Below are 27,748 nucleotides of genomic sequence, written 5' to 3' on the forward strand. Positions count from 1 at the left end.
AATGAGAATTAGCAATCTAAAGATACATACTGATGACACAACAATACACACATACTGTTTTGAATTATTGAATGTCTCTATTGTTTTTGCAACGTCTAGTTTTAAGACTGGGACTGCAACTTTTTTCAAATGAAGGAGTCCTGCACTGCAACTTTTTTTTTAGAGAAGGAGTCCTGGACTTAGCAATTTTCAAAATTCTATGGGGAATCTTGGGTATGACAGGTCTTCATCCCTAAAGATTTTAATGAGGAATAAACACAGTCAGCACCATATAAATAATGACAAAAAAGGCTTTAACTGACAAAAGTAATTTTATTAAATTATCATCAATTTCAGTTCTAAATATTAAATAAAATGATGCCAAGGAATCAACAATAACACTGACTTTAAATACACAAACTGAAAAACAATATCATCAATCAAATAAAGACACCGTTTAATGAGGAAAAAGAGGTAGAAGATATTGACTTAGATGACCTTTTAAAAAAACTATTAAATTCGTAGGCTTAAACAAGTGCAGTCTTTAAGATTAGATGGCAAAGTTACCAAAACAAAAATACTGGATTGTTTAAAAAGTGTGAAAAATAGCTAAAGCCCAGGATCAGATGGTTTCGCAGCTGAATTTGTTAAAGTCTTATGGATTGACGGTGGGGAATTTGTAGTTAGAACAACTAATGAAGCATATGAAACTGGATCATTCTCAACTGTTTTGAGACAAGGTATTATAACCTGAATACTTAAGAAGGATGAACCTAACCAGTACCTGATGAACTGGCATCCAATTTCTCTACTTAATGTTGTATACAAATTAGCATCAGGATGTATTGGCAAAAGAATGAAGTAATATCTGAAGATCAAATTGATTTTGTAAAATGAAGATACACTGGTAAAAATACAAGGATTGTATATGATATTATGTACACTACAGAACAGTTAAAGATTCTGGGTGTAACATAATTAATTGATTTTGAAAAAGAATTTGATCCTATTGAATGGAAATTTATTCATAATATTCTATAAAAATATATTTTTGGATCAAGCCTAAGGCACTGTACTAAAACATTTTACTATAATACCACATCATTAGTTTTACAAAATGGCTTTCTTTCAAAGGTTTTCAAAATTTCCAGAGGTTGCTGACAGGGTGATCCAATATCCCCATATCTCTTCTTAGTGTGTGTACAGATATTGTCCATACTAATAAACAATAATACAAATTTAACAGGTATCAAGCTAAGAGAAACAGATTATTTACTGTCACAGTTTGCAGATGTTACTACTTTAATTCTTGATAGCTCTTCGTTGGGGTCCTCTATGGAAACATTAAACTAGTTTGCAATGATTTCATTACAGATATTGATAAACCTAACACTGTCAAAATGAGATCAGTTTGGATAGGAAGCAACAAGTGGAGTGCAGAAATATTTCATCACAGGTTAAATTTACATTGGGTTACTTAATTTACATCACTGGGCATAAAGTTTTCAGTCAATTTGGACAAATGGTAAAGATATTTTTATTTAAAAAATAGAAATGATCAAAAACTGTTTAAAACATTAGGAAAAGTGATCCATAACATTTACCTCTAGTATAGTTGCACAAATTTCAGTTCCAAACCCTATGCAGCTCAGCAGCTTGTTGCTCTCTTAACTTGATGTAATTCTTTGAAATATTTTCTTCATTTCACATGAAAATGGCAATCCTGTCTCCCACCAGGGAACAAAATCAAAGCAACCCTTGATTGCAACAAACATAATTGGGTCTCTTCCTGCTTTTATTCAGAACAATCTAAATATTCTCTTTCATTCTTCTGTATTGATTATTACAATTTTGTAACATGTATTGGTAGCTGTTTGCTTTTTTTTAAAAATGTTAATAATCAACAGTTTAATCATGCAAATGCTTTGCATGAAAAAATATGTGCAGTTTAAAGCATCTGAGGTATAACTGTAAAAGAGTCTGGTTCCCTGACTAATTCCAAAACAGCTTACATGAATCCCAGATTCAAATCAAACACAGACAAGCCAATTATCTGGACCTTACCACAATAATCATATTGCTGTGTAGCTTTTCCCTTTATTCTGTAAGTCCATATTTTAACACATTAACCCCTGGTTGTTGTTGTTGTTATTGTTGTTATAGGGTTTAACGCCATTTTTCAGCACACAATATGCTATACATGGCAGCCAGTATTAATGGTGGAGGAAGAACCTGGGAAAACCCCCGAAAGAACCACTGACCCACGAGAAGCTACCGGCAAGCATTCTCACATGTCCACATTGGCCGAGCCCGAGACTCGAACCCACGCAGACAGAGGTGAGATGGCAGTGATCCGTGACAGAGAGCGCTTTAGACCACTCGGCCACTCGGGGCCCCCATTAACCCCTGGTAACAAGTTTACGTGGCAGGAGGTAGTAGCTATTGCCGAGCTCTGTAGCATCAAGGTCATGTATGATACACTAAAGTGGGTGGTATTACAGAAAGGTAGACAGATGTAGCTCTACAATGATAATCTGGAATTTCTAGTTGCACTACAAAATACAGAGGGTAAATTCTCATTTTTTGGACCCGATTTTTTTCTACCCAAAATTCGACCGTGGTTGGAATCTGATTTTGTGTCCAGATTTTAGACTTTTTGGTCTCAGATCTAAGGCAAACTGGTATGAACTGCAAACAGACAGATGAACCATTGCAAAAAGTAGGATAAGATGGGCATTTGGAATAAAGAGTGGTCTCGATATGAAAATAATGGGTCCATTAAGCAAAAAAACAAAAGAACTCCAACTTTTACCCTTCTGCTCATGTGCGAGCCATATAGCCAATGAAAAAATATGTTTCTACCACAACTAGGCAGTATGTTATTGTTGGAAGATCACCTGGAAATTGGTGTTTTAGGATGTATTCAGAAATAGCTTTCAAAATGTGTTTCCTACTTGAATTTCAGACGAAAACGACAAAAACCTCCATGGGTTAATGTGTTACGGGTGATTTTCATAAGACTTACAGTAACATTGTAAGGGTTGGCAGGTCTGTATCAATGAAGAAGATATTATAATATTAAGATGTGAGAGGTCTCATATTAACTGTCATGATCTGTAAGCTTACATGTTAATGGTCTCAAGACTTGCATACAAAAATATAACATATATTTAGCTTTCTCCATCGTTACCCATGAAGTAGAAGATCCCTTGAGATGCAAGTAAGATCTAGCAATAACTACAATAATAATAATAACAATAATAATAATAATATATCATGCAGTCAAACATGTTAATGAAAGACACTCAACAGACCACACAGATTTGTCCTTTGTGGACAAGTGTCCTTTTTATAAACAGGTGAAACTTTTAAGCTGCCTTGAGACAAAGGATTTGTCAATGCCCTATTTGAGCAGCTAAATTTTATTTGGTGTGTTCACTAAGGCAGGTTTTGCAACAACAACCAACCAACCAACAATAATACAGCATTGTGTCATAAATGAGTTTGTATATTAAAAAACCCAAATGGGCTTCTAAAGTAATTCACATTTTTTAAAAATTCTACTCAAATGACATTTATCAGTGAAATTCTACCAACTTTATATTTTGTAGGAAAATTAATATATTTACAAAAATAAATGTTTCTTTGATACAAAGATTAGTTCAACAGTAAAAAGACACTTGAAACTATCAACCACTGAATTTTAGAAATATCTGAAAAATTTGGCTTTCATGTTAAGTAGGTTTAGAAATTTTGTGGTTAGGAGTAGAGGTACACGGTATTAAAGGTATAACAGTTTAGCACAGTATGTTCTTCTGTGGTATATACAGTGGATCTTATCTCTGTACAAGTATGGATCTTATCTCTGTACAGGTATGGATCTTATCTTTGTACAGGTACTTGAGTAGTTTCCATCAGTTAATAATGTATGAAATCTCCTGAGTAATCTTGTAATGAATTAAATTATATTTACAGCATGTTTTCATTTTTCATGACAAATAACTACAAAAAGTAATTTATATTCAAAAAACATTTGTAATTGTCACAAATTATATTTATGATCCTTTTAATCATTTTTGATACGACATATGGTGGCCAAATGGGATGTTGAGAAAGATATTTGGGCAAATCCAACTTCTGGAAAAATTTCAGACAGGAAAAAAATGACAGTTTCAGTTACATATTAGCTAATGGTAATGTGTCATGTATTCCTTTGTAAGACTGCCAATCATTCTAAGGTTTCCAGGAGAGTAAAAGTTTTTTCTTTCAATTGTACATAATTTTCCATGACTACTATATATTTTCCCATTTGCTGAGCAAGCATGTTTTATGTTTACTGTCCCTCTCCAATAAATATCTTGTCCAGGTGTTGGCATCCCACTGAATGTTTCCCTGCCTATAATATCAATAGTATAGCTAGTAAATTATAGGCTTCAGTGTCAGCACCTCCCATAATTATCAAGAAACTATCTAATTTCAGCACACCAGATATAGTTTAAGCAAAATCATCCCACTTTAGTTCCAGGTTTTAGATTATAACTTATTCAATAATTAACAAACAAATAGCAAATTCATCTACTAAAAAGGTACTGACCACTTTATATTTTTATCTCAAGATAATTAATTTTTATTGATATTATAACAGATATAACACAGTTGTTATTTTGCTATAAATCAGAACAAGAAATCTTTCCAGCAATCAACAGAAAAAAATTTTTAAAAACAATTTTCAAGTCCCACTCTGAATATTAAATCATTGTTCCCAAAATTAAGGCATACTGTGGTACATATTGCATATGTTCAGAAACACCATGGTACAAAAATTGTTACAGTACCAAGTTCTAGTTGGGAGTCAAAGTCCTTATGCTACTCATAGCAATCAATTTTTTGTTATCTGGACTATACTATAAAAGTTTTTAATTTATGAATAGCTTCAAGTTGTTATACGCAGCAAAAATAACATGTCTATTTCCAAGACTTTTTTAAAAAGTGTCAATTACTACAGCATAGAAATAGTGGGAATTTTTATTAAACTGGACCAATTTTAGACACCATATGATGATGATAATGATGATGACGCCGATGACGATGATGATAACTATTTCATCCATCACAGGTGAAGGTCATGACAACTGGAATGTGATCAGTAAGGCCAGCCAAGCGACTCACAAAATTGTAGCTTTCTATCCTCTGAATGACAAAAGATAAAAATAAAACATTTAAGAGCAAAACAGCTCTAACTGTCATAATGATATCAAAATAATGCTATTATATTCACAGATAAATGAATGTATAAAACAAACAGTGCTTGAAAATTAAGAAAATTTTTACCAAAAAAATTATTTCAATAAAATAAAAACTGCACCACTGTAAATAAAATAAAAATCTTCATAAGGAAACAATTTCATCAACTGGCAAGAAATCACGTGAACTGGCAAGAAATCAAAGTTTCTAAAAGCAAATTAATGGAGTAAAATATGTTTCTTTGATAATATTTACAAAAACATCCATTACCTGGATCATTCAGCCCTCTGAAGCTAAAAAGTCACTATCCATGTTTTTTGGCTTGTTTTAGCAACAAAAGTACCACCACTGTATGTCTTCCATTTTGCAAAAGCAAATGACTTATTAGTCATTTGCTTGCAGAAATTTAAGACAGACAATTTGATAGGTTAAGACTGAAGTGCACATTGTAACAGGAAAAAAGACAAAAAATCTCCAGGGGTTAATGTCAGAGTGAAGTTTGATAATGTCACCAAATTTGAATATTCCTCGTGTATTTAATCATTTGTGGATCAACATTCACATAAATTACAAAATTAGCCATTCCTTGACAATTTGTAAGAAATTTCCAAAACCTGTCAATTTAATCCATGTGATAATCAAGGTTAGCAAGCAAATACAGTCTGATTTATTAAATCAACTGTTTTGATTATAAGCAAAACACTGCTTAGTTTATGTTTCAACTTGAGTTTTATTTGTTACCAGCTTTTAAAAAGTGCACCTCATATCGGGAAATTTAATGAACTTTTGAAAATTACAGCACATATGCGAAAAGATGGAATCAAGGAAATTTAAGTGTTTGGATACTTACAAAAAAGATAGCATTAAGGTCTTTTTAAAGCTGCAATTGCCCAAATGTTTTGTTCACTAGGGAAATGCTGATTTCTCAGAAGTTGGTTTAAATGCCTAAATAAGAAGCTAACATAAAATATATCCTAACATGTTACCCATGTAGTTGCTGGTATATATTTCTCTTTCTAATGACTGACTGATCAATCGATCAATAAATCTGTCTGGATGTAAGCAATAAAAGTGTCTTTTTTTATATTCTCTATTAAATTCTTTATTTTATTTTTCTCAGCTTTACTTTCTGCTATGAATGGTTTTCAAATTAAATCTGGAGTGGCAGATTTACCTCCCTTGCTGTCATTGTCAGCGATGTCAAGTCACCCTTCCATATGAAATGTAAGGCAGAAATAGATTCTATCTATATTTAATCATTTCCTGACTCCTGTGTGTATTGAAAAGGAAAACAAAACTGCACTGTGGTAAGAAGTTTGCAAACAAAAATGTATTTAAGTCCCATTTATTTCCATGAACACATGTCATAACCACTTGTCCAAGAAATAAAATTTTTAACATTTAACTCAAAATGATGGTGGTCAGTGATAGTCAAACTGAAATTATACTTACCAATGGACAATCATTTCTGCACAATATGAGATCAATTCTTCTCTTTCCACCAGCAGGAGTTGTGACAACGTTACCATGTTCATCCCTTTTGGGGTGAGAGTACATTATTGACAATGAGCAGAACTTGATATCAGCATTGATTACATAATTCTCTCGTAAACAGGGATCTTTGAGGACCCTTTGCAGCCCCTCTGGAGTCATCACCACTTCATTTTTGACATAAAAGGGTCTCATTTCTGTCCCTGAAAGAAATACAGTAAAGATTCTTTGTAATGTTTTCACAGGGGACTGGGGATTTGTATAATGTTTTTCAAAATGCTTATGTTTGTGTCTATGCTGATGTATATGTCGAGGACACTGGACATATGTGTAGTAAACTTGTTTATGATCTGCTGGAGGTGTCAAAGTACATGTTCAGCTGGAAAGAGGCTGTCAGTAGTCATCATTATTTTTTAATTAATTTTTTTCATTGATGTTTTCCATGGCATGTATATGCTTGTAAAGAATATCAGGTGTGTCACTTTAAGCTTGTAGGTACAATTTAATGTCTGCCATGCTCCAGGTACAATGGATGGTATGAAATCAGCATTGTCCTCATCACTTTCAGTAGCAGAAAATTGGTTGCATCCTTGTGATCGCTAATTTCACAACAAAATCTCCAACTGCAGGTATCGCAGATGTGACAAAGTCATGGTCAGAATTAATGTAATCCAAGGAATAAACATCCTTGTTCCCATGTTTGAGTAGGTGTAACATGTCATGCACTGTACTTGGTGAACATCATCATCATCATTATCATCATCACTCGTATCATCAGCATCGCTATCACTGGCAATAACATCAGTTTGTTCACTAAACCCTGCTTTAACAAAACAGTTTCCAAAACAATCTGTGGAAATATCACACTATGCATTTAAAAAAATCATTGTGATTTTAGACAATAAATGTATTTCACACTTTCACTTTTTTCAAGGCTCATTGGGATGAAGCTGACTCCTTGAATATGATAGTTGTTGTTGTGGTTGTATGGTTTAATGCCATTTTTTAGCACACGATAGGTATACATGGCAGCCAGTAGTAATGGTGGAGGAAGAACCCGGGAAATCCCTGGAAAGAACCACTGACCCTCGGAAGCTACTGGCAAGCTTTCTCACATACCCACACTGGCCGAATCCGAGACTCGAACCCATGCAGACAGAGGTGAGATGGCAGTGATCTGTAACGGAGAGCACTTTAGACCACTCGGCCACTTGGGGCCCCTGAACATGATAGAAATTTACTCCAAGCTGATTGCAATCGCTCAACATACATGTATAGAACAATATCTAAAAAATATTTCTAAATTATTTGATTAAAAAACATACATAACAATCTTTTACTGATCATGAATGAAGTGTAATGATCATGATTTTGTTGTCTTGTGCCTTTGTTATTTACTGGTTATTAATGAAGTGTAATGATCATGATTTTGTTGTCTTGTGCCTTTGTTATTTACTGGTTATTAATGAAGTGTAATGATCATGATTTTGTTGTCTTGTGCCTTTGTTATTTACTGGTTATTAATGAAGTGTAATGATCATGATTTTGTTGTCTTGTTCCTTTGTTATTTACTGATTATTAATGAAGTGGGATTATCATGCCTTTATTATATGGCATCTTTGTTATGCTTTTGCTATTTTAACGAGAGCCACTGTTTTAGGTGCATCCCATAATGAAAAAGTTATAATTAGGCTAATTCTCTCTGACAGACCATACAAATTAAATGTTGCAAACCAATTAAATGTTTCAAGAAAAGAATATTATAACAAAACTTTAGGAATATAAAATATCAGAAATTTGGTTGGGAAAATTAAACGTTTATCTATGAATTTGAAAAACAATCTTTGCTATAATTATAGTAGAATGAGTTATTTTAATTCCTGCTGTTTTACCATAAATATCTTTAAAAAACTAGACTCTCCAACTTTATGGATATCATTTTTCAAAATTTTTTATAATTTTAAATAGTTCAAAAAATCCTGGACACGAAGCAATATTTTTAAAGTTGCTGAAAATAAAAGAATTGAGGTCGAAGTACTGTTATGTACTTAATTCAGTTTTTCAACACATGATAGGTTATACATGGTGGTCAGTATATTGGGTGGAGGATGAACTTGGGAAACCCCCAGAAGAACCACTGGCTCATGGAAGGCTAGGAAGCTATTGGCAAGCTTTCTTATATTGGTTGCACCTGATACCCAAACCTATACGGACAGAGGTGAGTGCCTTAGACTGCTTGGACCCTAAAGTTGGAATGTAAACTAAGGAATGTTTTACTTATACTAAAATTGGAGACTGAATACTATGAATTTGTTAAAAATAATGGTCAAAGTTGTTGTTGTTGTTGTTGTAGGGTTTAACGCCATTTTTCAGCACACGATAGGCTATATATGGCAGCCAGTATTAATGGTGGAGGAAGAACCCGGGAAAACCCGGAAAGAACCACCGACCCACGAGAAGCTACTGGCAAGCTTTCTCACATACCCACATTAGCCGAATCCGAGACTTGAACCCACGCAGACAGAGGTGAGATGGCAGTGATCCGTAACGGATAGCGCTTTAGACCACTCAGCCACTTGGGGTCCCAATGGTCAAAGTAAAACAACCTTTCATCTTGAGATAGTTGGCAGAATTAATTGTTGAATCAGTTTGATACCTGTAAAATTGATAGTCACCGTAGGTACATGGAAACAACAAGTGGCTATATGTCTCTTATGGCCAATGCTGGAATGCATACAAGGGGATTCAAACCCGTTATAAATTTCTCACTAATGTGGATTAATTACATTCACATTATTCCAGCACATTCATTTTTATGTGCAAGAATAATTTCAAGGAAAGACACAAATTCAAGAAATAGATAGATGTCTGCTTTTTGGATGTCATATGAGATGAGCATTGGAGTAACAATGGACCAGATCAAATTATAAACTATTCTTGAGACTCTTCTTTGTTCTTATGTGTATGCATTAATCAGTTATTTAAATAATATAGTGTTGTACATGTAAGTATATTATGTAAATGTTAAGTAAAATATTGTGTGACATTAACCCACAAATTGATACCTTCTTTAACTGTATAAATATTGTGTGACATTAACCCACAAATTGATACCTTCTTTAACTGTATAAATATTGTGTGACATTAACCCACAAATTGATACCTTCTTTAACTGTATAAATATTGTGTGACATTAACCCACAAATAGATACCTTCTTTAACTGTATAAATATTGTGTATATTTACAGAATATTGTACACTTTAAAGCCCTCAAATACTTAGCTTATATTTAACTAAACAAGTTTTACCTGCTGAAAAAAGTATTATTATTAAAAATAACTGCACATACCCCATTAAAAAAAATAACTGTGGTGGACAAAAATATTTTTTGTTAAATTCCTATAATGATTGTTTTGTCAAAATGTCCCCACCACCACCACCCCAAGTTTACTCAATTTGCACTGCTTTTCCACTCTCCCATACACTAAGAAACATATTTCTCCCTTTTCTGGATGTGCTTAATATTTATGTGGTACATAGTGCACATCTATACATACTGGACACCTTTTCACTGAGTACAACATTCAACAACCTCCTTTAATTCACTTTTATAATGAATCTGATCAAAGAAGACCAATGTCATAAAAAATACATGTTGTGTTATGCTGAATTACCTTTACTGACAAGTTGTGATATGTTGAGAGTCTTTTATAGACAGGTTTAACTATATTTACAAACATGTGGTACATCAAATATCCTTTAGAAACTGGTTGCACACTATATTTAACATGTTGTATGTTGGGTGTCCATTATAGACAAGTTTTGCCACATATTTACCAACAGTCCTGTCTCTGTCATTGTTAAGTGTATCACTGCATATTTACCAACAGTCCTGTCTCTGTCATAAGTGTCTCAATGCATATTTACCAACAGTCCTGTCTTTCTCATAGCTAAGTGTCTCATTGCATGTTTACCAACAGTCCTGTCTCTGTCATTGCTAAGTGTCTCATTGCATATTTACCAACAGTCCTGTCATTGTCCTAGCTAAGTGTCTCATTGCAAATTTACCAACAGTCCTGTCTCTGTTATTGCTAAGTGTTTCATTGCATATTAACCAACAGTCCTGTCATTGTCCTAGCTAAGTGTCTCATTGCATATTTACCAACAGTCCTGTCTGTTGTTGCTAAGTGTCTCATTGCATATTAACCAACAGTCCTGTCTCTGTTATTGCTAAGTGTCTCACTGCATATTTACCAATAGTCCTGCCTTTCTCATAGCTAAGTGTCTCACTGCATATTTACCAACAGTCCTGTCCTTGTCCTAGCTAAGTGTCTCAATGCATATTTACCAGCAGACCAATCATTATCCTTGCTAAATGTCTCACTGCATATTTACCAACAGTTGATTGTCTGTCCTTGCTAAGTGTCTCATTGCATATTTACCAACAGCCCAGTCACTGTCATTGCTAAATGACTCACTGCATATTTAACAACAGTCCAGTCATTATCATTGCTAAATATCTCACTGCATATTTACCAACAGTTAATTGTCTATCCTTTCTAAGTGTCTCACTGCATATTTACCAACAGCCCAGTCTCTGTCTTTGCCAAGTGTCTCACGGCAAACATCTGCATATACTGTGAAGAGGTTGTGTTGACAACACTTCTTATCACCTGTAAGAGAATGGAATAAAGTGGAGGTTTATATTACAAATAAATCAATAAACAAATTAATACAGACCTAAAACTGAAATTTAATGCAAAAATTAAACCAATCAGCATTAATTTAATGCAAAAATTAAACCAATTAGCATTAATTTAATGCAAAAATTAAACCTATTAGCATTAATTTAATGCAAAAATTAAACCTATTAGCATTAATTTAATGCAAAAATTAAACCTACTAGCAGTAATTTATTTAAGGATTCAAAACTTCATTACTTAGCAAATGAAATCTCTTATGATCTCATTTGATTAAGTAAATCCCACTTTCTGTATTCTTTTCACAATAATGAATTTTAATATATTATTATTCTTAATGTCAGGGTGTAAAAAGCCACAGAGATAGAATACACACTTTTCAAATATGACTCCATAATACATGGCTCCAAATTAATGCTAATCATCTATCATGTGGTCAGTAATTTTGTCCGCTGGTCAGCAAAATCCAACAGTCACTAATGCATTGGGGGCAGTTAAAATTACCACCAGTCATATATCATGACAGTTAAGAACTTCAAACGTGCTGTGAGTTGTCATTTCCTTTAATGGTCAATTGATCTGTTTATTGTGTTAAGTGAAAACCTTTTAACATCCTGCAATTGACAAGATACACTAAATGCCTGCTTTGCAAATGGTGCATTTTAAACCACTCATCCACTCATTAATTAAATTAGTGTGATTATTGACAAAACAGTCTTCAAGCACTTGGAATTAGTCTGGTGTACTTCCCCCAAGAAATGATCATAATACTAACAATAACAAAATGAATAGGGTGTTACAAGTCTATGCTCTTAAAATAAGTAACAGAAAATAGTGAAAGACAAAACAAGCTTTGTAAAATTTAACAAATAATTTATTTCCCTAAAATACAAAGTGAAAATGAGAAAACAGAACTTACAGTACTGCAAATTAAATCCCAAAATAATCCAAGAATTACAGACACAATTCCTAGTAATTTAAAGTCCAGAAAATATCCCAAACTGAAGTCGATAACGTGTCTGTGATAGCTACTGAAGTGTTGATGTATCAACACTCCTTTGCTGAATCACAATAATATAATTTCAGATTTGAATTCAGTATAAATTCTGGTGAATGTCTTTATCCAAACATTTTATCAGAGCACTTTTGTATTTCCAGTGAAAATATTCACTTGAATTCAATAATTTGAAGAAAATAAAATTCAGCCCAAACTGGTCACAACATAATACAACTTGAAGGCATTAAATGTTTAAGTATGAATGACCAAATCCTCACAATCTTAAGATTATTTAGTTCTCTACTTGACCTCAGGTCACAATTAGCATTTTCTATATAAAAAAAAACATTACCTAATGTAAAATAGCCTTCTAGAATGATCTAATGAGCCTTGTTTATTTACAACACAATACACTGTAACCTGTAAAACTCCAAAAGCCTGACTAAAATCAACATATTTACTCCATCTTCTTTACCTGAATAAAAATCCTGATATTAAGTTCATACACATAGAGAATAGTGAAGCTATTATTAGTTGTTTACATAAATGACATTTTAATATAAATTTTTTTGATAAAAAGTCAGTCAGGCCTAACAGAAATTAACTCAGTTTTGGACAAGGTCAAATCCAGCATACAATGTTACATTACAGTAGCATGTAATGAAATTATTTTTTTTTTTTTAAAGTAACCAACAAACTATTGAGGGAGCCCCGAGTGGCCAAGTGGTCTAAAGCACTCTCCATTACGGATCACTGCCATCTCACCTGTCTGTGTGGGTTCGAGTCTAGGATTTGGCCAATGTGGGTATGTGAGAAAGCTTGCCAGTAGCTTCTCATAGGTTGGTGGTTCTTCTCGAGATTTTCCCGGGTTCTTCCTCCACCATTAACACTGGCCGCCATGCATAGACTATCGTGTGCTGATAAATGGCGTTAAACCCCATAACAACAACAACAACAAACTATTAAATCAAATATACATAACAAGGGTCTCAGGCTAGTATCGATAAAATCAGAAAAGGTCACATTTGCCAACTCAAAGAATAATCCATATTTATACCAAACAATGCATTATAATGAACATTTCAATACATTTACATCATGCAATGACAACAGTAAAACATGTGGAAGTGTTTTTGCAAGGTGTGCAACCACCACTTTAATGGTTGAAATTATATGACAATGAGAGAGGACAATTGCAAATACAATCAAGAGAAGAGACAATGAAAATACAAGAGATGCTAGACAACTGAATAAAAATGGCTTAAATGCAACCCAGGGAAAAAAGCTTTGATGTTATGCACTTTCTGCATTTGGAGGAATACAAAGTACACTCCATACTTCATTCATTGATGTGCACAAAATGTTTCATAAATCATCCTTGGAGCAACCTTCAAATAATCGCAGAGGGATATGAGATATTAAAACAGAAAGTTGGTTCCATACAAGCAGAGCAAACTGCTACATCCTTGAACAAGAATGTCTTGAAGTAGTTTGAACAAGAAATTCAACTATTCGTTAGTCTTGTTGGTGAAATACGAAATACAGTTGTTATTGTTTTGAGCTAATACTATTAACTAAAAAATGCTGAAACAGAAACTGAACTGGCTTATGTTTTATTTTAGCAGGATCAGTGAAATTTATGCAAGCTCAGTAAACAATTTATCATGAGGATCCTCTGATCAGTAATTCCAAGTCCTGCTGATAATCAACGCATTTATCGAAAGAGGAGAAATGAAAGACATGACTTACGTTAGACCCTTCACAAAAGTGAGGTCATAATTTTTTTACAGGTCTTTATAGATAGAATGGTTATAGGTGCATAAAAAATCACAAAAAAATTGCAGTAGAACCCAACTGTCCAAAACCTTAACTAATGCACTGCATGATGATACCCTTGATACATGACTATGTTAAGGAAATTGGTCTCCCTGTATGATGATACCCTTGATACATGGCTATGTTAAGGAAATTGGTCTCCCTGCATGACGACACCCTTGATACATGGCTGTGTTAAGGAAATTGGTCTCCCTGCATGATGATACCCTTTATATATGACTGTGTTAAGGAAATCAGTCTCCCTGGATGATTATACACTTGATGCATGAAGACACTGAAGAAATCAGTCTTTCAATTTTAAAATGCTTACCTAATAAAATAACGCTAACTTTTAAAATGTTGACCTAATAAAATAACGACTAACTTTTAAAATGTTGACTTTAAAAAATAATGCTCACTTTTATGATGTTTACCTAGTAAAACAATACTCACTTTTCAAGTTTACTTAATAAAATATGCTCACTTCTATAATAACTGCCTAATGAAACAGTGTTCACTTTATCTTTACTTAATAAAATAATGATTACTTGTAAATATTTACTGAATAAAATAATGCTTACTTTTAAAATGTTTACTCCATAAAATAATGCTAAATGTTTTAAAATAATGCTCACTTTTATGTCAACTTAATAAAATTATGCTTACTTTTACAAATAAAATATGTTTACAAATAACATGTGCTTACATTTATAATGTGTATTTAATAAAGTAGCTTACTTTTTTTTAAAGTGACTGCAAGTTTAATTTATTCAATAGCAATATTAACTAGTTATATTTCTTGCATTCCCTTTTCCTTGCAACCCTGTATCTTTGCTACAGTATGCACACAGTATACACACAGTATGCAGATAGCAGCACCATGATGTTTCTTCTTTAAAATATACTGGCTGCCATGTACAGGTAAAGCCTACCATGTGCCAAAAAATGGCATTAAACCCCACAAAGTTGATGTCAACTATAGCATTGCAACACTGTATACAGACCCTCTTATGTTAGCTAAATAAGCATTTTATCTAATTTCTCTGTGCTTTTGATATGAATGTCCCATTCCGAACTTATTTCTTTAAATCTTTTTCCTTTCCCATAGCCAATTTGTTTGCTACATTCAATGTTTATCACCATAACGTAGAATATATGGAACTGATGCTAGCAGCAGTTCATTACATAAATTAATGTATATCCATTATCAAATACAACATAACTACAAAACATTGACACAATATGAAGGAATATAACAGTGCAGGCTGTTCCTGAATAAACTAAATTTGAACAAAAAATTTTAATAGCAATCCTGGCACAGTGTAAGTTGTCCAGAATGCAATGATGCACATTTGGAATACTTCTACTATTCCCATGTGCATCATTCAAACTTTATTGCTAAACATATGAATTAAGAGATTTAATGTAGAATATTTTTTAACTCTAAACTTTTACTTCACTCTGTCTCTTGACTTTTTTTTACAGATAAAGTTTGTTTTTTCCCAAATATAATCGCTGACCATTATATCCAGTTCAAATTCATAGTGGCTACACAATGCCAAATGAATCATGCAAATGGTAGCAGTCACAAGCAAACAATGTAATGTGAAAGGGATTTGGCACACTCTAACGTCCTTCTAATCTGGTGTTTAACAATCCTGTTAATAACTGCATAATGTAATCTCAAACTAAAAACTAATGGTAGAAATTCTTGCTACAGTTTGAATAAAGAGTTCAATTTTCTAAATATAGGAGAGATTTAATGAACACAAAAAAAGACTGAATTGCATATCTGATGTATAATTACAATGCATTCATATTGTCTTTTGGCATGATGTTTTATAAATCAGTGTCACTCACACAATCGGGGCCCCGAGTGGCCGAGTGGTCTAAAGCGCTGTCCATTATGGATCACTGCCATCTCATCTCTGTCTGCGTGGGTTTGAGTCTAGGATTTGGCCAATATGGGTATCTGAGAAAGCTTCCCAGTAGCTTCTCGTGTGTCAGTGGTTCTTCCTGGGGTTTTCCAGGGTTCTTCCTCCACCATTAATACTGGCCGCCATGCATAGCCTATTGTGTGCTAAAAAATTGCGTTAAACTCAACAACAACAACAACACTCACACAATCCTGCATACACAGAATAGATGCCCAGGCAATTCATATTTTTGGCCAACAAAAATTAATCATTTTGCCTAAATAAAGATATCGTGGCTGAGTGATTTAAGAGTCGTTGAGGTCTGAAAGAAAAGTAGCAATTGGATTTTCCAGTTCAATATGTAGGACACCTGCCATCCCATATTGCTCTGGAAAGAATTCTGATAACACTGGTGTGAGCAAAGTACAATTAACTAATTAGGTAATTATAAAATGAGATGAATACTACTGCCCAAAAAAGTATACAGAATATCAGTATTGGCAACTAATAAATGACTCATGACTAATATGTACATGTTTTTATTTAGTTAAATTTGTATGCAGAGAGATAACATTTGATAAAACAGCCACTGTTTTAAATCTTAAGATACCATTTAAGTGGCTCCATCTTTCACAATCAGAGCTTCTTTTTCTTTATTTTACACAATATTGCAAAACAGCACCTGGTGACATGTTGTCAAAGTTGAAGTCCCCACAGATGATGTCAAAGAGGACTTTGTCGCTGCCCTGTGTCTTTCTCCGAAAGCTGTTGGTCCATTCTAAAATACACTGTAGCTGCTTAAGGGTAACAACTTTTTCACCTGAAAAGAGAGTGTCATTATTAAGAGCACAAGCTTAAAAATGTAAAACTTGTAAAATTGAAACACAGAAAGTTATCTGAAATTAGTGATTACATCTTTTTAATCTTTTGAACATCTAGTTTTTGTAACCCTAAATTTTACGTGATTCAAACATTAGTTCAAATATTTGGGCATGGTTTGACAAAATGTTTGGTCATAGTGCATGGGCTACCAAAAAGCTGGATCTGCTACATGTCATTCTGGAAGCCCAGAATACAACTACAATATGGCATGATTTGTTATAGCTTCTCAGGACTATCAAATTTTACCTGGGCTACTGGTTCTTTTCATGATAGCCTACCAGTTTACCATCTGATTTTGCAATGTATAAAAGTCGATTATTGGGATAACTTTTATTCCTACTGTTGGACACATGTATGGGTAATTGGTTGTCCATTCATGATAGTGTCTTCCCAGGATTCTCCAGTTTTTCTCCAACTCACAAAACCACTATGTTTATGTTGCCATGTTGTACTGCTGCAAACGTTGCGGGGACAGCAGGGACTTTATAGGGCATTTGGTCTTCAACTAAATAAAAATAATTTCCAGAATTCAAGATAAGATCATTTCTTTCTATCAACTGTTGAGTGCTGAAACCATCTCTGATATTCTTCAGTGACAACAAGAAATTGAAAATTCGTTGATATGTTTCACATATTGGATGTCATCTTGACGGAATTTTCATTTAGGACAACATGAACATCATCTGAAGTCTTGGTGAAAACCTCATGTCATAATGATCATCCATTCAGAGGTAGTAGTGACAACAAGATCATCCATCCAGAGGTAGTAGTGACAACAAGATCAACCATTCTGAGGTAGTAGTGACAACAAGATCATCTATTCAGAGGTAGTAGTGACAACAAGATCATCCATTCAGAGGTAGTAGTGACAACAAGATCATCCATTCAGAAGTAGTAGTAACAACAAGATCATCCATTCAGAGGTAGCAGTGACAACAAGATCATCCATTCAGATGTAATAGCGACAACAAGATCAACCATCCAGAGGTAGCAGTAACAACAAGATCATCCATTTAGAGGTAGTAGTGACAACAAGATCCTTCATTCAGAGGTAGTAGCAACAGCAAGATAACCATCCAGAGGCAGTAGCAACAAGATCATCCATTCAGAGGTAGGAGTGACAAGATCATCCATTCAAAGGTAGTAGTGACAACAAGACCAACCATTCAGAAGGAGTAGTGACAACAAGATCCTTTATTCAAAGGTAGTAGTGACAACAAGATCATCCATTCAGAGGTAGTAGTGACAAAAAGATCAACCATTCAGAGGTAGTAGTGACAAGATCATCCATTCAGAGGTAGTAGTGACAACAAGATCAACCATTCAGAGGTAGTAGTGACAAGATCATCCATTCAGATGTAGTAATGACAAGATCATCCATTCAGAGGTAGTATTGACAGCAAGATCATCCATTCAGATGTAGTAATGACAACAAGATCATCCATTCAGAGGTAGTAGTGGCAACAAGATAATCCATTTAGAAGTAGTAGTGACAATATGATCATCTATTCAGAAGTAGTGGTAATAACAAGATCATTTATTCAGAAGTAGTAGTGAAAAGATCATCAATTCAGAGGTAGTATTGACAGCAAGATCATCCATTCAGATGTAGTAATGACAACAAGATCATCCATTCAGAGGTAGTAGTAACAACAAGATCATCCATTCAGAGGTAGAAGTGACATGATCATCCAATGAGAGGTAGTAGTGACAATAAGATCATCCATTCAGAAGTAGTAGTAACAACAAGATCATCCATTCAGAGGTAGATGTGACAACAAAATCATCCATTCAGAGGTAGTAGTAACAACAAGATCATCCATTCAGAGGTAGTAGTGACAAGATCATCCATTCAGATGTAGTAGTAACAACAAGATCATCCATTCAGAGGTAGTAGTGACAAGATCATCCAATCAGATGTAGTAGTGACAACAAGATCAACCATTCAGATATAGCAGTGACAAGAAGATCAACCATTCAGAGGTAGTAGCAGCAACAAGATCAACCATCCAGAGGTAGTAGCAACAACAAGATCATCCATTCAGAGGTAGTATTGACAAGAGCATCTATTCAAAGGTATTAGTGACAACAAGATCAACCATTCAGAGGTAGTAGTGACAACAAGATCATCCATTCAGAGGTAGTAGTGACAACAAGATTATTCATTTAGAGGTAGTAGTGACAAAAAGATCATCCATTCAGAGGTAGTAGTGACAACAAGATCAACCATTCAGAGGTAGTAGTGACAAGATCATCCATTCAGAGGTAGTAGGGACAACAACATCAATGATTCAGAGGCAGTAGTGACAAGATCATCCATTCAGAGGTAGTAGTAACAAAAAGATCAACCATTCAGAGGTAGTAGTAACAAGATCATCCATTCAGAGGTAGTAGTGACAAGATAATCCATTCAGAAGTAGTAGTGACAACAAGATCATTTATTCAGAAGTAGTAGTGAAAAGATCATCCATTCTGAGGTAGAAGTGACAACAAGATCATCCATTCTGAAGTAGTAGTAACAACAAGATCATCCATTCAGAGGTAGTAGTGACAACAAGATCAATGATTCAGATTTAGTAGTGACAACAAGATCATCTATTCAGAGGTAGTAGTGACAAGATCATCCATTCAGAGGTAGTAGTGACAAGATCATCCATTCAGTGGTAGTAGTGACAACAAGATCATCCATTCAGAGGTAGTAGTGACAACAAGATCATCCATTCAGAGGTAGCAGTGACAACAAGATCATCCATTCAGTGGTAATAGTGATGAGATCATCCATTCAGAGGTAGTAGTGACAACAAGATCAACCATTCAGATGTAGTAGCGACAACATGATCATCCATTCAGAGGTAATAGTGACAACCAGATCATCAATTCAGAGGTACTAGTGACAACAAGATCAACCATTCAGAGGTTGTGGTGACAACAAGAATTTCAAGACTGTCATCATGGAATCCATACTGAATGTACAACTAGTATAATATTCATTTAGGACCAGAGTGTCATTCTTGGTAGCTCATACAATGATCAGCTGCTTGTCACCATTTCCTTCTTGCACAAAAAATACAGTGATGTTGTGGGAGTTTAAGAAAAATTATAATGATAAGTAATGGAACTTTACAGGAATTTAAATAAATATAGGGATGGCAGAAACGAAGGAACCAATGAACAGAGAGATCAATATCCATTATTTTGTCAAACTATAATGAATGCAAACATAAGCAAACCTGAAAGCCTTTATAGTAAAAGTGACACATTGTTTCAAAAGTCCTGTGAATTATGTGATTTCTTTTGATATCATTGTTTAACTTTAGAAGAAAAATCTATTTTTCTGGTTTGTAGGTTCATGGATGAGACAATGAGGTGGAGCAATGTATTTATTTACTTCATAGGACAATTACTTAACTCTGTCTTTAAATTTACAGTTTGTATCAATCACAAAATTAATTAAACTGGTATTTCCCAAAATGGTAAATTCACATTAAGTTGAAGGTTGCTGAGCTACTCTATATTCAATGTGTGGATAGCCATACTGGCCAAGGTAACTAACACTATGGCTCCAATACCATGATGTGAAGTTCAAACAAAATGCAGGTATTTTATACAAAGCTAGAATCATACCATCAAAGGCCTGAAGATGAGTGACATAAATGTACCCCACTTCTCTTTTTGATCCTGGAGTCTTCTCGTTCAATAAAACCTGAAAAAGATCAAGCCTGGAGATCATAATGCTCTAAGTTTGAGTCAGAGTTTGCGACTTTGTTTCAACCAATCGTAAAAGAGTTTACTTTGTCTCAACCAATCATAAAAGAGTTTACTTTTGCAAAACCACTTTTAATTGTCTGAGAGTAAGAACTCAAACTGCAAACTCCAGCTCAGCATTTTAAGATTTCCTGGTCAGAACAATTCCAAGAAAGCCAATGATAATAATTTTTAACAGGGGTAAACAGAAAAGAAATTTCAAATGTCTGTGGGCAGATTTTCCCTCAGAATTTGTTCCAAGTGCATGACAATCCAATCAGATTATCTAATTATGATCAAAATGGCTCAGAAGTGTCATTCATCTATTCCTGGTTTGTTTTATTTGAGAAGTTTTGCCAGTTAGACAGCCTAAGATGAACATGTGGAGAATGAAAGACAGATTGAAAACATGAACACATGCAAGAACAGATCCAGAGGGAGTCATGTGGTACTCAGTTTAAAGTATGTACTGGCTGGAATGCCACATAGATTGACTTAGCTTCCCCAGTAAAACCTGACACTGCATATATTCCTGAAGCATGGACAGCAGAATAATAAAAGGGTGCTTAGAACTTTACCTCTGTCATAAGAAGTCCTTTGCAGGCCATGGCACATGTTCCACAAGAAACAGGAAAATACTTGAAATCTACATTCAGAATTGGATGACGACTGGCAAACATAAGGCCGCTGTTGAATCCATAATAATTACTCCTCCAGCTGAAGACACCTACATCATATATGATCCAGGGATAAACTTTGTGCAGCTCTTTTAATAATTTCTTGGAATAGCCTCTGTGGAAACATTCCTGAATGCACAGGAAGTCTAATTCTGGGAAATGAACTTTGACACCAGCTTCCAATGGCTCAAACTTGTCAGCATTCTTTCTATGCTGAACTTGGGTAACGTTGGCAGCTGAGTCTCTACGACTCAATGAACCATAATACATTTGGTCTACTACAAGTCTCTTCCCAATTTCCTTAGCTCTTTTTGAAGTTCTGTCAAGGTTATTGAAGCGCGACAATGCTTCAGGTAAGAGACAAACATTCAAGGTTGCAACTGAAAATGTACCAAATAATTTTTTTGGACCTCTTAATCCAGACCGGAATCCAAGCCCAGTTATTGTGTTATATTTAGTATTTCCATTCCTGTGCGAATTGCGTTGCTTAGGATAAATATCATGCGAGCAAGACAATATGAAAGGTTTCTTAAACCTGTACAAAATAATTCTCCAGCAAAATGACACAGATGCAGGTGCAAGTAACACAAGAAATGCTGCAAAATTAATAGGGACTTGTACTAGCAGGCGAGGCAAAATTAACCATGGCTTATTCCTTTCTGTTGTGGTTAATATGAATGGTGAGAGAAAGTTATTGAAAGAATAAAAAAATGGTCCCAAAATAATCTCTGTTATCTCAAACATATAATGCACAATGGCAGATGGAAATCCATTCTCATACATTTCACTTCACTGGTTGATTTGACTGGATGTATCCTAAAATTTTCCGCTTACACAAAGATCTGAGTTTACTACAGTCTGTAGCTTCTTTTACTCTGCATGAGAAAATGCTGCACTAATCCTGGAAGGAAATGAATTGTTCATGCTACAAACCTGAAATTATATAAAAATACCATAAATACATGTATATAAAATGAAATACCATGTATTCCACTTACAGCAAACTCAGACGTATAAAGAAAATGTCTGCCAAAATTAATGTATCAATTTAAATCCAGAATGTCTATACATACAGCCAAAGTGATAACATGTATATAAAGGTCAATTTAATATGTCCCAAATACACATAAATTAATTCATATGTTTACCTGTATATGAAATCATTTGACTTATTTATGCTAAATTATTTTAGTTGCTCCACCTGTAATCAAAACATGCTGATTTGACAGTATTCTAAGTAGAGTCATACCAAAGACTTATAAAAATGGTACAGTACTAACAGCTGCCTCACTAGGTGCTCAGCATTAAGACATTAGTGTTAGGACTGGTTGGCCTCAGGTCTCAGGATAATGTGACTCTGTGGGACATCATGCTACATGTCTGCAACATGATGCCCCTAATGCTAGTCATCACTATGAACTGCCACACTGCAGACATGATATGATTAAAATTGTTAAAGGTACATTAAAAATCCAAATCACACACATGCAAACTCCAAGTAAATTTGATTTATTTATGATAAAATTTTGTTTACAAGAAAATATCTCACTCACAGGTTCCCTTTGGTTTACCATAATGGTCCTACTATAAACAATGAATGAATAAAGATACATGTACTAGGATGTATTTTGAGGGGATGCACAAACTGCTATGCTGAACAAGCTGTTACCTATCTTAAGTTACATCAGAAATTTTGTAATCTGCTGAGCTAATTTTTTTCGTATTTTATGGTTCTTATTACATGTATATACATGTCAATAATGCTGAGTAATAAGTAAAAATTGTGCAGTAGCCAATTATGCGATTATATTATTAATATACACTTAAGCATATAATGTAATACTTTAATTTGCATGACATACACTGATTTAAATATTAGAAAACACCTTTTAAAATTTTAGCTACATTAATGTCAATTATAAAATACATGTTGTACATGTACAACTTGTTCTTACATGTGTTGGACCCAGGTAGTAAACCTTGAACCACAAGATTAAAAACTGGCTCCATGATATCATGTGACATCTGCTAATAACTGCTGACTGATTTTACCATTGCCCAGACTGTGATCATGTTCGTGTTGATCAGGTTCAAGCTACAAAGGTGGTTAGTGTTGGTGGATTAAAACTATAATAATTGCAACATAATAAGAAACAATCAATATTCTTTTAATAAGTGCTTCTTCCTTTAAAAGTGGCATTTTCATTGGTTGGATATTATGGAATTCACCATGTTGAATTAGATTGAAAAAAGTCTCATCAATATTTAATCTGCACTGATAAGGACTAAAGAATTACAGCAGTAAGCTGGGCATCATATATCTGAGAAATTATAAAAACGTAATGAAATGCAAATTGGATATCATTGGTGTTTGATGGAGAGGTAAAGCTGGATGAAAGTTATTTTCGTAAAAAGTTCAAGAACAACTGTGAAAAATACCAGCAAATGTCTGCATGTCTTCATCCAATAGATATATTGCTGTATCCATTAGAATACAAGGATGCTGCCAGCTTTATCCAGTGCCATGTACACATGGGAAGTTGCATTTGCAGCAATGGCTGGAGTATCTAGCCTCCTAGTGCTATATCAGCTGGGATACTGAGCATTTTACAGTCATTCACAAGTTTCCCAGACATAATGCAGTGATGAGATGGGGGAGAATATACAGTAAACACCAATGCAATAGTTCAACATGAAAACATGCCAACTAAATGATTGGCATCATTCGGGGCATCAGTTGTGCCTTACACCTGTGTGAGATATTGTTTAGTAACTGCAGACTCTGTATGATCTCATGGTGGCCTTCTTTGATACATTGTCATTAAGTGTTTATCATTTTGGTAGTGACCTCAGTACATACAGGTTTTCAATTTTCAGAACATGGCATGGTGACTGGCAACAAACAAGTATTGTCCCATCCATCAATCAAGCATCAGAAGAGGTACACATTCCTCCAACTAAGAGTGAAAATGATTCCAATTCACATGAGGAGGATGAACATGAATATCCGGGAACATATCTTATTCCCATCTTTTTAAGTTCCTGTTCAGCATGTAACAGATTATAGACTGAAACCTGTTTTTACTCCAGATGTACTGAGTCTGTAAGAACCACCATTATCTGTCACCAGTCCAAGTATCACATCCATATTCTTTAATTTGTATCATATCCCCCCTCCAATAGTTACACCTTCAACCAATATTTTATTAGTAATACCTGTAAGTTGAAGACAAATTCAAATGTGACTTCTGTTTCTCCACTACTTCAGCCTCAGAAAAAAAGATTTCCATTACAACTCCAAATATCAAGGAAATCCAAGGGGCAAAGACTAGCTTCCCCACCAAAAAAAGTATATGAGATGTAGCAAAAATCCCATATGCCAAGTTCCCAGTTGCTCCTCATACTTTCAATTTGAGTGATAGCAATTTTTCATAGTCATTTTCCATGCATATATATATAGTAACATAAATATATGTGTACTGTTATGCATATTTCATTGTGTGCCTGCTTAAATTTTGTCCATGATTGTAAGTTGGGCTTGTTATGACTCTATAGTCTTCAAATAAGTAACAAAAATAGCAAAAACCAAAAAAAATTGTAAAATTCAACAACTAATTTATTTTCCAAGAATACAAAATGAGAATTTAAAAGGTAAATTTCAGTTTTGTGAATTAAATCCCAAACACCCTAAAAGTTCTATCACAAGTACAATTTTTTTGAATATTCTGAATGAATTCCAGTGATGTTCCAAATAAGTTCAGATACTGAATGCGCTGTTATGTCAATAGCCTGGAATAGTGATTATGTGCTAACAGTCTTGATGAATACAATCACATAATCCAAAACGTCCTTGAATGAATTCACAATAATTCCAAGATAATAATTTACTCCTAGAGTCAAAGAGCACTTTGTAATTCCAATGAATAGTTGAAATAAATAAATTAAATCCTCTTACTGAAACACAACTTAAACTGATTCCTCTAAACTGATGTTAAGATAGGAATGAGTAATTCTGAAGTAAACATTTATATAAAAACTTGACACAATGACAGAACCAGGATGAGGGTCATTTTCCTATCAAATTCATAAACAACTTACTTCTACACCATTCTTAATTTCTTAATAAAGCTTGACCTTGAACTCAACACCAGTAAACATATTTACCTCCTATTATTAATGTTCTTAATATATAATCTAAAATCATAGAGAAATATTAGCTATGTAATATGTTGTTTATCAAAACAAAACAAAACGATGCAAGTAATTATGTAGGCCCTAAACTCAATTACTGACCAAGGTCAGTCACATAATATAGATATACATAACATATAATCATGGAGAAAAGGCAACACAGAATACAAATTAAATATACATATCGTACCGAATGTTTACATAGATAACTTTTGTCTGTGATTTTAATTTGTAATCAGCATGTTTCAAGCATACGAGTTTTGAACATTCTAGGCCCAATGATATTTACAATAAGCATGGAATTTCCATGGGAATTATTCACATCTAGGTGAATTGAAAAAGTGTTTTAAATAGGAATTTGATAAACAAATAATTTATTCCCGTTTTTGTATCAGTTTGTCAGACATAATTCAAGAGAAATTATTTGTTTAGAATATTCATTGGAATTACAAAAGTGCTCATTGACTTTTGGATTAATACAATTTTTTGGATTATTGTGAACTCATTCAAAGATGTTATGGATTGCATCATTGTATTATACCAGTAGATTCAAGACTATTTGATTTATCTTTGTAACATTCTATATTTCTGGACTTATGACAGGGCATTTAGGACTATCTGTAACTTAAATCACAAAAACTTAAATTGTCTCTTGAATTATCACTTTGTGTTGAAGAGAAATAAGTTGCAAGTTGATTTTACTTTAATTGTTGGTTTAAATATCTTTCTGTTACAATTTTAAGAGCTAGAGTCATAACAGTACATAGTTTATTTAAATATGTTAAGACTAATAAGTCTTTTTGACCACTTGGGGAGGAAAGTAAATGCTAGAAATATATATATATAGATTGTATTCCATGAACTGGCCACATGTGTCTGCCTATCTGTTCCAATTACTTCTTCCAGTTAATTAAAAAAATGTAAGACAAAATTTTATTTTCCAAGCAACTATGTGATTAACATCATTACAGATCGGGGGGGGGGGGGGGGGGGAGGAGGAGAAATTTAGTGATATTGCCCTGCATCTTGATCACTATTGTATCATGGTGAAGACACACAAAAAACATTTTCACACTGAATATACATCAAGGAGCTTTAATTTAATAACTTCCCCCTCTTATTCTATCAGAAAAGGTAATGATCACAGAAACTGGACTTTGACTGGTTATGGTGGCAGCCCAGTTAATAGCACAGGGCTTGTATCGTTGCTTTGTAACAATTAACCCGTTATACATATACTATTTAATATCTATGGTGGAGCTCTACAGTTTTGTAGTTTGCATTGATGGGTGTAATATGGGTTATAGAGTATACTGCTTGGCCTTACTCCAGATGTGCACCTTTCAAAAAAAGTGCTAGCTCTACTTGGTCATTTTCACTTCCTGAACTTCAGAGGTTAATTGTATATAAAAAGAGCCGATAACTTTTTTTACATTTTATATATTTGGTAATTCATTCAATGCACTTTCAGAAACTGGTATTGTCTTAGTACTAACATTAGTACCCTTACTCATACCTCGTGGACCACAACAAATCAAGTTGAGGCTACGACATCGTAGCTAGTATTGTTTAGTCTGGCAAAATTCATTTTCCCTATTTTAATAGTGCTATGGATAGTGTACTTTAGACTAATTCAGGCTGATTTTTTTGCACAAGGGAGCATCCATTTTAGATAACAGTCTGCTTAAGTTATGTACAATTTCCAAAAGTACAATCCAAAGAAATATCATCCACATTACATTAATGTAGCATAGAGGTATGCCAACATTTTCTCCATTGTGCATGTTTTAAATGCAAACAACTTCACCTTACATACGTCACTCTCTAAAAAGTACATAATAACTGGTGAGCGCCCCCTATAGTTATTATAGAGTACATGTAATCAACGATACGACCCCCTGTGGTTAATAGCCGGTGATTGGTATCTAATTGTAAATGATATTATTGATAACTGTGACTGGATGACGATTGCTGTCATTTGTCTATTTTATGTTCCAGTCTTTAATTTAAATTACCTTACCTTTAATCAAAGCTTAGTGCTAAATCTATTGAAACTTAGTCACGTCATTATAAAAGTAGACTTTACCAAATGATCTTGAACAAACAAAAACT

At 34.0% G+C, this 27,748-nt stretch overlaps 1 protein-coding gene across 3 annotated transcripts; it reads right to left on the reverse strand.

Moving 5' to 3' along the window:
- Positions 1–292: 292 nt before the first annotated feature.
- LOC149780496 (sphingomyelin phosphodiesterase 5-like) lies at positions 293–27,746 on the reverse strand. 3 transcript variants are annotated; one of them, XM_089937459.1, is made up of 8 exons: positions 27,657–27,732; positions 23,401–23,540; positions 21,347–22,378; positions 20,649–20,727; positions 16,825–16,962; positions 11,298–11,387; positions 6,676–6,917; positions 293–5,169 (listed from the first exon to the last, which is right to left on the reverse strand). In XM_089937459.1, exons 3-8 carry the CDS (start codon positions 22,226–22,228, stop codon positions 5,083–5,085), a joined length of 1,518 nt encoding a protein of 505 aa, XP_089793585.1. In that variant the 5' UTR covers positions 22,229–22,378; positions 23,401–23,540; positions 27,657–27,732; the 3' UTR covers positions 293–5,082. The 3 variants fall into 3 exon arrangements, with proteins under 3 accessions (XP_089793585.1, XP_089793584.1, XP_089793586.1); XM_089937458.1 differs by lacking the exon at positions 23,401–23,540 and having other exon boundaries at positions 27,657–27,746; XM_089937460.1 differs by lacking the exons at positions 293–5,169; positions 23,401–23,540 and having other exon boundaries at positions 6,793–6,917; positions 11,251–11,387; positions 27,657–27,746.
- Positions 27,747–27,748: the final 2 nt, after the last annotated feature.

Source organism: Sinohyriopsis cumingii, chromosome 16 (assembly GCF_028554795.1).
Source record: "Sinohyriopsis cumingii isolate HCF-2022 chromosome 16, ASM2855479v2, whole genome shotgun sequence".
In the NCBI taxonomy this organism is placed as follows: domain Eukaryota; kingdom Metazoa; phylum Mollusca; class Bivalvia; order Unionida; family Unionidae; genus Sinohyriopsis; species Sinohyriopsis cumingii.